The sequence below is a fragment of the Ceratotherium simum genome, chromosome 15 (genome assembly GCF_057802395.1).
Source record: "Ceratotherium simum simum isolate JZ-2026a chromosome 15, ASM5780239v1, whole genome shotgun sequence".
NCBI lineage: Eukaryota > Metazoa > Chordata > Mammalia > Perissodactyla > Rhinocerotidae > Ceratotherium > Ceratotherium simum.
In genome coordinates, this window is record NC_141914.1 from 9,212,931 (window position 1) to 9,225,140 (window position 12,210).

A 12,210-nucleotide genomic window follows, 5' to 3' on the forward strand; every position below is an offset into this window, starting at 1 on the left:
AAGTGAAGAATGATGACAGCAAATGGTCTGTGGATTCTAAATCTACCCACAATGCCTTCACGAACACATCTCTGAGCCAGAAGTGGGGATGGTGCTGTTGCACATTGTATTGAGTTTGATAGAATAAGCTATGGGCTGTATCTTGCCATTGTATATAGTGTTGAATGGTCAGTTCCTCAACGTTTGTCAGTATCATAGCTGAAAGAAATGATATGTATAGAGGATAATTTGGAAAATTCCTCTAGAGTGTGCTCTGGATGTTATAGTGACATGGAGCCAGACTAGGAGAGAGCTCGTCTAAGAATGCTTGTTTGCTCTCCCAAAGCTCTTCCCCAGTTTGTGTTTGGTATAACCTTCCATTGAGAGAAGCCATAGACAGCGCAACACTGCATTTACTGCAGGGCTCTGCTTACAACTGTCACCCACTGCAGTCCTCAGTGGTGTGTAAGGATATCAGCCACTGCAGTCCTCAGAAGACTAGGATAAGGTATTTCTTTTAGATTGAAATGTTGACAAAAAACTTTGTTTCTCCTAATAAATTGACACACTGTTTGTATCTCATGTGCAAATGAGATTTTGAAACTAATTATGTTTCCACCTTGGCTATCACAGACCAGAGCCAGATTTGTGTCATAGTTTTAGCAGCAATACCTGGTGATTATCTTTTTTTGTTAATAGATACTCCTAGTTCATCTACATTTTTTCTTTATTTAGTTTGTTATTAATTGTTTTCTTTTCTTTTTCTTTTCTCTTTTCCTTCCTTCCTTCCTTTCTCTCCTTTTCATTTGTATATCTGGCATGTTTTCTTTCAAGCTTCCTCAAATCTTTTTGTCAAATTAGGCAAGGCATAAATATAAAAATAAAATATTGGAAATTTTTTAAAAAGCTGCTTTAAACCTCAAACACAAGCCATGCTCTCAATAAAATAGATGTCATTGATACAATGTAAATTAGCTCTTCAATTTCTTTGGAACCAAAATATTAATTATTTTTCCAGGTATCAGATAATACAAACTGTACTCTTATTTGTCCAATCAAAAAAACTCATTCCCTTTTTTTCTTATCTGAGAAAACGTCATTTTCATCAAGAAATACAACTGTTCTCATTATAGCTACCAAGTGTAATCATCTGACATTTTGCCTCTATCAAAAGGGACAGCCCGAAGGAATAAGAAGCTCAAATACTTACACGTTGACAGATGTGAGGCGCAATGCGACAGGAGACTACAAATGCTCCCTGATAGACAAAAGAAGCATGATTGCTTCAACAGCCGTCACTGTTCACTGTGAGTCACCTTATTCTTCATTATCAAAGGCCTCGTCACTTCAAAGGCCTCTGATAGTCTAACTTGGCTATCTTTTCAAATAAATTGCAGCTATATTTTTCTTAAATAACCTGGTTTCAATAGACTCCCTGAAGAACGTCAGACCAAGCTCAGCTTGCATTCAGATTTGCACTGCAATATTGAAATCTTGCCTGAATCTAATAATTGCAACTTTTAGCAGTGGTAAACCTCCATCTTCTTTCTCAGTGTCTTCATTTTGTGGTGTCAACAAAATCTTCACGTGAATCTTAAAGAGATAACTCATTTTATATTTTAAGAAAATATTTAGATATTCTTAAGTTCACAAGGTTTGCATTTGGCCCAGAAAAGTGTAGATTAAGTATCTTTTTTTTGTTTGTTTTATTACAGAATGCTATTAACACTCAAACCTAAGCAACACAAAGTCATTGTAGACTCAACTTTTGGAAGAGGAGGTAGAGACCACTAAAAGCCATTTATTGGCTTCTACAGAGAAGGATAGAAAATTTCTGGAAACAGAACCTCTTCAAAATTACCCTACACATACCTTTTTATTCACTTTTAACCTGCTTTTGATCTCCATGTACCCCAAAAGTTATATTTACTCCAGTGTAATAGAAAAAGATATGCATGGAAAATAGACACTTTACTTGAGTTCTTTATTTTGTAATTCCTGACAGTCTATATTATTGATATACATGATACATCATGGAAACGGGCAACTAATTTGAACTGCTCCCTGGTGATACTAGAATTCAGAGTGCTTTGGGCGAAACAAATCTCAACCTTGCTTGGAGGTATACGCCAAACTTTCTAATAAGTCCTTTGTACCTCTAGACATGATCCACTACAATAAGTTTCCTCTAGACGCAATCCACTACAATCTCATTGAGTGTGAGGAGTTTCTTTGTTTCAAAATTGAAAGACTTTAGAAGTTATTCTGAGGAAATGGTTCTAAATCTTTCACTCTACCCATAATGTTTGGAAACGTGTAGGATATGAGCTAAAACTTTGAGGGAGATACAAGGAGGTACACTGGGGAACAGAGTAAGAAGATGGTTGCTTTTAAGTGTCTGATGTTAGGAGCATGCCCTGGGGAACCTGTAGAAACAGTGGACTGTTAAGAAATGTTCACAGCCAGGCCATTTCTCTGTTTGCTCCATGTTCATATTGCACGGATCTGAGTGTGCCTGCCATCAGGGGCTAGTTAGAGAGAAAACAGTGAGCTCTCGGGATAACAACAGTGCTGCTTTTTCTCTGAGGACCAGCCAGTCATGGGACCATTTATCCATCTTCTTCCGTGAAAAAGAAAAATAGTGAAGTGAGGGAAGATAACCAGCAGATAGAATTGCCTGTGGAATAACTCTCTAATATCATTACTTATGAGATCTTTGGGCCAATAACCAATAATCCTGTGCTTAGAGATGTGCTTATGTTTGAGAGATGCTAGCTACTCAGGATTCTAAATGGAGAGGGCTCTTATGTGTATCAGTGCAGATCAGACAGGGAGGGATAGAGAGCAGGCTGATAAGGCCAAAGACTTGGCTGCAGCCACATGGTACCTTGATGATCTCTGTGAAAAGAAAAAGAAAAATTTAAACAAAAGCATGTAACAGTTTAATTGGATTTCAGTGCATTTAACTGGATTTAAATGCATGTGGGTTTTGACGGGTAGACTGTAACACTGGGCTTTGAGGCCTATATTGTTCTTTAAAAGCTGAAAAAAGTATTGCACATAAATCAAGATTTTACTCTAAATTATATGAAAATGAAAACATAAAAATTCTATTTTTGCCCATTTATCCTTGATTGCTTGTTTGTTTTCCAAAAACGAGATTTATTTCCTTTCCACAGATGAGTAAAGGGAGGATGACTAGAGAAGTACCTCACCATCCTTGCACATATTTGCAGAACAGATGCCTTGCTTTCAGCCCACACATCCATAGTGCTGATGAAAGGGCTGCTGTTCCTCCGCCAACTCATGCACCTATAGATTCTTCACCAGAACTTCCAAAGTCCATCATCATCCTTTAAAATCACTTCTTTTATCTTATCACTGCCAAGTTAACTGTCCTGCTAATAAAAGCTTCTAACTTTCCCTGAATAGAATTTTTATCTAAATATTATTCACCCAAATATTCTGAGGAAACTCCACTTTTCTGTATGATAATGCATATTTTAATATTAATGAGAAAATCAGAGAGCATGCTTCTTCCCTTCATTCAGTCAACAATAGTTTTTGAGAGCCTACCACGTGGCAGGCACTGTGAATGCACAGTGACAACTCATGTTATGGTCCCTACCCTCATGGCACATACAGCCTAGCAGGAGAAACAAGTATGAAAAATGATGTTGCAAACAATCAACAAATTGTGATTATACCGTGTAAAACCAGGGAGAAGCACAAGGTGCAGTAGCAAATCCCCACTGCCATAGAATCAAGTCCAAGCTCCCAGGTTGGCAAGGACAGTCCTTTAGAGTCTGGCCTCAGTTAATTCTACAGGTTTATCTTCTGTGTGTTATCATCATTCACACCAGATTACTCACTACTGTGAACTCTGCCAAGCTCTCAACTCTCTGCCTTTGCTTATGTGGCCGAGTTCTTCCCTGTGTCTGCACTTCTCTAAGCCCTCTCAACCCTTAGGGGCTGCAGACAGATATGTCTCCTACACAAAGCCTTCCTTACTGCTTTGCAGCCCAGTTTGGCTCTGTTCTCCACACTCCCAGAAGTCTCTGCTTGTACTTCTGTCCATGGTCCTTGCTTTACTCTTTCAGCAAATATTTATTGAGCTCCTAATCTATAGCATGTTTGCTCCCAGATGCTGATTTCATGCTGCTGTGTATTGTAGTCAGTTGAGTGCGTATTACCTCTACCTCAAAAAGTGTCCATTGTAACTTCATTATTCATCTCTGCATCTCTCATCGGTGCTTGGAATACAGTAGCTGTACAATAAATGTCCAGTTGAATTAGATTTTCCTCACACAGATCATACCACGATACTAGATTTTTATAGACATTATTTTCCATCCTTAGATGTGTTTATACTCTGTTTTTAAAAAATGGTATCTGCTGACGGTGTCCCTAACAGTAGATCTTATTTAAAATTTCAACTGCATGAGACATAGAGTAACATTTTAAAAACATATGTAAATACTATAGTCAACTCTTTCTGAAGAGACACATAGACTGTCTCTTGGTTCTTTAGTTTATTACCTGCTGCCAAATAGACTTGATTTTCCCACGTTATGCCTTACCAACTCTTTTTGTAATATTTACCTAGTCATCATCTTTATTTTCTTCCAGAAGTGATTTAAGAATTTTTTTCTTAAGGTGACAGACCCCAGGGGGAATAATTACATGCAATCAAAATATAAATCACGCTAACAGCAAATAAATGCATAATCAATTAGATTGGCCATTCACTCGGCCAAACTGGTCTCAAAACCGGCTTGAAACGCTAGACTGATTATGCTGCAGTTCGGTTATTTCAGCCATGGAAATAAGATCTGCATTTTCAAGTGCAGTTAAAAGGATTTTTTTTCTGTCATCTTTTCTTCTCCAAAATATTTTGACTATCTTACTTTCCTGGAGTTTACATTTCAAGCAGATTTTCTGCTTCACAGATTTGGATTTGTCCTTAAACCCAAGTGGGGAAGTGACCAAGCAGATTGGCGATGCCCTGCCTGTGTCATGCACAATATCTGCTAGTAGGAACGCCACTGTGGTCTGGATGAAAGTAAGTAATATCCTTGGTAATATCCCACTGTCTGAACTGATTCCTTGTTAAGCTTCTTTTGCAGTTTGTATTATATCCAAATATATGTGCTCATGGGTAATATGTTTATACATCTGCACTCACACTCTCTATATATATAATAGTACAAATCATGTCACAATAAGATCTTAGAGGTACTCAAGAACAGAATGGCAGCCATAATTGATGCTCTGAAACTTAGTTTGGAGCATTAATTTAATTATGTGTGTATATTAAGTAATTAGACACCTACACACGTGTGCATGGACACGCATATATACAGTTGTGTACTTCAGGGATTAACAATTCACAGTATGTTTTAACCCGCATTATTCTCACATGACACAAAAACCCTGTGAAATATGCAGGACATTTATTATTTCCCCACGTTATTCATAAAGAAGTTGAGCCCAGAGAAAGCTTGTCACTGACAGAGACTCAAGCTCAGGCTTACTGCATGTAAATACTATGCTCTAGTCGCATAACTTTCTGCGTCTCTGCTGAAACGGGTCTGAAGTTTCTGAATGCGGGCTCCACTGAATTACTAGCTCCTTGAAGGTGGTGATCCCTTGTCACCCCTGGGCCATAGCAGAACACCTGGAACAGACGAGGAGCTTAGTCAGTATTTCCTGAGTGAGTGTTTCTGTTCCGTAATTATCTGGAATGTGGGCCGTTACCTGGGGACCCAATCATTGCTATCATTTTAGGGTGAGAAAGTAGGATTGGTGATTGGTGATTTGAGACAAGATTATCACCAAAGGAAAAGATGTAACTGTGACTCCCCACTCACATCCTTGGCTAGTCTTTCTAAACACCCAGTGCATGGCGTATAACAGAACACTTAACCGGTGATGTGTTGACAGCTCATACAAAGCATTTAACTTAGGCGTGGACAAGAATTATCTTTATAAAAAATTGTGGAGAAATTTATTACTAGAATTTCTTCTTGATGAAAATATAAATTATTTTGTGTTGCTTTATGATCACTTTTAATGCTAGATGTTCTGCTATTTGCCCTCTTACTCTTAAAGCTCAGTTTCTTATTTCACTCTTTTAACAACAGCCTCATCGCAACTTTTTGCTCACTTGGTAATTAAAATGTGCCTCCATAGCCTGCATATTTAACTTGATATATTTGTAGTGGTTGATGGTCAAAGGGCTAGACAAGTTTTAGGCAACTAGAGTACTCAATCATCATTTGAACACTCATAGTGTTTTACTACAGGACTAGAGAAACTAAGTTTACTATAGCTAAACCAGTGTCTATGTCAACTGCAGTCACTGTTGTTAATTGAATACCTAATGTCAGTAGCGCGGACCAGTATTGCCTGGCCGTCGGTTAGTTGATAGGGAGTGGAAAAATTTATAGTGGACAAAGACCACGTGATCTTAGGGCTGCGTTAATTTTCTGCTTAGGAGCATTCTATTCCTGGTAAAATAGTGTTATTTTCTGTATATCAAGGGATTTTAAAAATTAAATGTTGCATTTCCTTTGTTCATAGAATTTAGGATAGCAATCTGTTATTAAGAGTTTCTTAAGAAAGCATTTTTGTCATAATTTCCATGACTGTGTAATTGATACCCTATCTTGATAACTGTATTCTATAAAATGACTTTCAGGCATTTATACCCATTGTTGATTACGTAGCACAGGTCTCCAATGTCCGTCAATCCTAGTTCATCTACATTTGTTACAAGGAGTAGTTACTATCAATTGAGAACTTTCCTTAATGTAGACACATTATATTATTTATATAATTAAGTCCTCATAACAATTCAGTGTGGTAAGATTATCACCCCATTTCCACAAATAAGGAATCAAGTCTCAGAAGTTTATGAACTTGTTCCAAATTATAAATTCAGTAAATGGAAGAGTCTGAAATAAAACTTTGATATGTCTAACTCTAAAACTACAAAGGAAAAAGGAAATCTCTATTTTCGAAAGCATCTGAGTTAAGAAAAAGAGGCTTACATTTTCATTAGACCCAGAAGAATAATTTTAGGCTTAATTATTATATAATAAATACATTGAGAGTTATAATTGTGCCATGTGAAGTAATTAACTTTTTTTTTAATCAGGATAACATCAGGCTTCGATCTAGCCCATCATTTTCTAGTCTCCGTTATCAGGATGCTGGAAACTATGTCTGCGAAACTGCTCTGCAGGAAGTTGAAGGACTAAAGAAAAGAGAGTCATTGACTCTTGTTGTAGAAGGTAATAAAATACTTGAGCTGCAATTCCTTTGAGAATTTGATATCTGGTTTCTTTCATGATCTCAATTCAACATCTTATTTTAATCGTAATGATATTTTAGGAAAACCTCAAATCAAAATGACAAAGAAAACTGATCCCAGTGGACTGTCTAAAACCATAATCTGCCACGTGGAAGGTTTTCCGAAGCCAGCTATACAGTGGACAATTACTGGCAGCGGAAGCGTCATAAACCAAGCAAGTATTTGTCTTCTTGTTATATGCTGCCCTTGGTCTAACATGGGGTTTTATTTAGGTACCTAAACTGTAGGCTGGCTTACTAGCAACATGAAATTTGCAGTATATTCTCAGAGGAAGTTTTTGCTAACTTCTTAATTTTCCCAAAGCAAGAACATGGCTCAAGAGAAATTTTAAATCCCAGGGCCATGGAGAATGAAAGAATCATTATGTTGTGGTCAGTAACTGTTTTTAAAATTGGATGTAAATTGAATGTTGGTCCATGATTGTTAATTCCGGAAACTTGGGTGATTAAAACATTAAGGTACACACTTTTCTGCATCATAAACTTAAGCATCTGAGTATAAGTGGCCTCCATTACTTTGCTTACTTATGCACGTGAAGGGATATTCCTTCTTAAAACTGGGCCCTAGGAGGTGGTGAAGTAGACAGTCACTATTTGTAAACATATGGTCTGATTTGCATACACTAGGGCTAGGGCCAGAATAAGGCTAGCTAATATATAGTGTCTAGGATGTTTCCTTCTGAACAAAAGTAGACAGAAACCGAACCTTAGTATTTGTACCTTTGTCGGGACATTTTAGTAAAGGGCTAAGAACTTATGACTACTACCAGTAATTTTCTCTATAACAGAGAAACAAAAAAAAATAAAATGAGAATCTGGCTTGTTACCAGGGGTTCAGATTTGTAATCCCACTAAATTACCAATCTGCTTGGGCTACTGACATACTCGTTAATTCCATTTTCTCTACAGTAGTCTTCATGTCCCTTGTCTCAGTGTAACCACTGAGTGGACTTTTCAGGAACCCAGAGGTGCTATTTGATTATTTGAATCTTCTGTGCTGCCTTCTTCCCCACTTTGGACCCAGCTGAAATCTGAGAAGGCATGCATAAAGCAGAGTCGCAATTTAGTTTTAAATTAAAATTTCCACTCTTTCTCTGTCTAAGGAAGTTGAGCTGCTGGTCCAGCTTAGGAAATGTCGCTTTGCAGAGCAAAGTGAATTTCAGCTCTTTCTCCTATGGGTGATGCATATATATTTGCCAAGCTTCAAGTATGGAAGGTCCCCAAAGGAGTGGGTGCACTTGAAGCAAATGACTTCTGATTTGGTTAGGTGTGATGGGAACACACAAGTAGGAAAGCATGCACGAGGGAGACAAAGAGGCTCTGGGCCTCTTAACTATAAGGAAATGGAGTTTTCTTGATTCAGGGTAAAGACCTGAACCACCTGAATTGCTGACAATGTACAGGTCTATGTTTTAGCATCAAAAATGACTGTTTCTTTTCTCCTCTATTCTTTTTTGCTCTCTAGTTCAATTAATTACAGCAAAAAAGAACCTTTAGGTATTGATAATGTAAGCATAGAAAATAGAACAATAAGCACACAATAAGTATTTGATGAATGAAAAGATACAAAGATTTAAAAGGCCATCCTAGAACTGAGCAAATATATTTTGTAGAGATAAAAGTAACAAAAACAAAGAGTCAGTGAGAAAGTCATATGAAAAATACTAGTGGGAAGTGGAAAAATAGCAGGTGAAGTTACTATGAGGATAGATATAATAATGCCATTCTTCATTGTCAGCGAGAAGGATTGATTCTGGCCTTCTAGGTGATATGTTATTTTTCTTGTTCTAATTTTGTGCTGATCCATCCATAATCTTTTATTTGTTCCCTCCTCAATCACATGGTGAATCTATTATTTTACAACTACTGATACCTCTGCCCGGCCCCTGCCCCAGGGACTGGACGATATTCCTAAGCATGAGACTAGCTCTGGTCCTCAAGGCTCTCACAATGCAGTCAGGAGAAAGCAAATAGAGAACAATCCTGGAAGAATCGGTGTGTATAATAGGACTGAGAAAAGAGCACACATACGTGTTCGCTTTAGCCGAGCTGGACTTTGGAGTCAAGTCCTGGGAAAGAGATTAAAGTGAATTGTCTCTTATGTTTGGAGGAATTAAATGCAGTGATTGTCCTCATCGACACCTCACAAAAACCAAGTGAACTTACTGAAAGTCACTGAAAAGGAACCCATCCTCTGTGTTTAGCTCAGGAAAATTGAGAAAAAATAGTTTGATTTTCCCATATATACATATGCACTTAGATATAATGGTTTAAGATAAAGGAATTAACCCCTGTAATGAAAAACAATGTCATAATTTACAAATAAGAATTAAATTCGTAAGTTTATGAAGGGAAAATTAATGATTAACGGCTAATTAAATATTTTGAGACAAGTACTGTCATCCCAAATTTTAACTATTGAAAACGAAGAGTTTAATTTAATTATTAGAATTTACAAGAGAAACATAAACAGAAATCCTATTATGGATTCCCTACTCTTTTTCCTCCCTGCTGTGAATATAAACCTGAATGGTCTTGATCTGTGACCTTACACGTACCCTTGAACACCAGATAGCTCTGCAGAGCGCCCACCAACCCTATTTCACTCATACTACTCTTCCCCGTGTTTTTAATCCATTTCCATTTCTAAATCCGTATTCCTTCTTCTTTTCCAGACAGAGGAATCTCCTTATGTCAATGGCAGGTATTATAGTAAAATTATCATTTCCCCTGAAGAGAATGTTACGTTAACTTGCACAGCAGAAAACCAGCTGGAGAGAACAGTAAACTCCTTGAATGTCTCTGCTAGTGAGTATTTCATTTCTGGCATTAAAAAAAAATAAGAAAATTTGAAGTTATTCTTCATTAGTTTAAAATCTTCAATTCCATCTTCCTGTACTACATTATGGTAAGTTTTATTTATTTATTTTGCATTTGGTATCATCGTCATAAGGTTCTTTTTGTTCCTCCTGGTGTCCATTCTTGTACAATCCTTGTCTTGACAGGTAAATCATTTCATGTTTTATGGGTCCTTATCTCATATAGGAATAGTTCCCAAGAGCAACAGATGATAAGAACTGAGTTGCTCTTATTTAATCCATGATTTGTGTTCAGAGTACAGACAATTCAAAGATTATCTTAAAACGTTTCTGTAACAGTTTTAATTTTGGTAAATTTTTAATTCCCTTTAATCTATTATTTTGCATTCGAATTGTTTGTGGTATTTATCCTACCCTTCTTTTGTACAGGCATGCCACATGCTTAAAGTCATTCTGCAAATTGGTAGTAAAATTGGTATTAGAATCCATGAAATCTAGTTTTAAAAATTGATGGCTTTGAATATTATGTTCAAGCCATAGCTAAAATCAGACAAATGAGATTATCTCAGAAAAAATGAAAAAATCTGTCACTACTAAAGTCAGGGTAATATATACATACCAGTAGCATCTTCTTCTGAAAGCAATTGTCATTTAATTTGAAATTATCCATCATCTTCAATTCTGTCATTGTTCCTATTGCTCTGTCAACTTTAAATCAGGACTGGCCTAGAATGAGGCTCAATTCTGGAAAGGATGCTAGCTGACCCTCTAAACTTTTATTCTTCAGTCAGTTGGAATTCTCTCTGTGGTGTTAGCAGGATAGGGATACACTGGCTAGGAATTAGCTAGAGCTAGCAGAAAATAATTGTCCAAAGATAATAGTCCTTAATAGATTGTGACTGGAATAAAAAAGCCTGATGGATTGACAAGAGAAAAGAACCAAACAACTTTAACTCTAAAATAGGAGCATTGACTTCTCAGAATTCAATTCAGTGAGTATTGATTTGTCCCAACTAGAAAAGGAACTGATCCTTTCTTCCTGAACACAAGTCTCTCTTTATTCTTACCCGTTGAATAGTGGTTTTCCAGACGCTACAGTGGCTTGATCAACATTTAATATACTCATTTTCCAATTCAGCGAGCACCTCCTGAGATTCCAGTTGACCGTATATGAGGAGGGGTCTGGGACTCTGCATTTTAACAAACATCCCTGGACGTTCTGATTCAGGCCCATGCATGGAGAAGAATATTTATGTAGTTTGATATGAGATGATAGTCCACCACAGTGGCGGTTCTTAAAATGGGCCAGGAGCGTGGCGCTAACAGAGTCCTTTGGAGGGCTTTTGCAAACATCACGTATGTTGCCTTGTCGCTTCTGAGACACCCCCAGTTTTAACCTCCACCCCCACCACTTTGAGACCTGACCCTAAGAATGAAAATGAATTTTCCTTGCTGGAGGCAGGAAAAGTTTGAGAAAAGTTGAGAGAGACTGCTTGGGAGATTTCACATGTGGCAACTTGTTTCTCTTAAAAAAAGAAAGTCCTGTTAAAAGGTGGTAGATAGTGGGGAAATTAATATGGATTTCGGATTAATACCATAGCTTGTCATTTGTGAAATTTTCTGTGGTAGCTTAATACTTTGCAGTTTTAACTACTCTCCTTTCCTTAATACAAGATTAAGTTCTTTGTAGGGAAGTTCAGGCTCTATTAAATGTAAATTTTTTCTACCCTTAGCTGTAGAATAGATATTTTATCTTTGAGTATTATTACATCATACTATAATGGTAAAGGTGACTTTCATATATCAACAAATTTTGTTTTTAATTTCATATTAACATTTTTCATTTCAGTAAGTATTCCAGAACACGATGAGGCAGACGAGATAAGTGGTAGGTACTATGCTGCCGACTCTTCTTCCTTGACTGTCAGCTCAAGATTTATCAAGTGTCATTGTATAAGTAATTTTCTTAGCTGCCACAATTTTAACTTGAATTAAAATAGTGGATGAGACAAGATAGTAAGAATGCTAAAATTTTATC

General features: G+C 37.0%; 1 protein-coding gene across 1 annotated transcript in view; it reads left to right on the forward strand.

The window, feature by feature from the left end:
* ALCAM (activated leukocyte cell adhesion molecule) overlaps positions 1–12,210 on the forward strand; it is a 182,016-nt gene that overhangs the window by 149,166 nt on the left and 20,640 nt on the right. The window contains exons 8-13 of the mRNA XM_087439532.1: positions 1,154–1,286; positions 4,929–5,041; positions 7,139–7,274; positions 7,375–7,512; positions 10,033–10,161; positions 12,022–12,060. Of these exons, the coding sequence (XP_087295658.1) occupies positions 1,154–1,286; positions 4,929–5,041; positions 7,139–7,274; positions 7,375–7,512; positions 10,033–10,161; positions 12,022–12,060 (688 nt within the window). The remainder of the gene's footprint in view (positions 1–1,153; positions 1,287–4,928; positions 5,042–7,138; positions 7,275–7,374; positions 7,513–10,032; positions 10,162–12,021; positions 12,061–12,210) is intronic.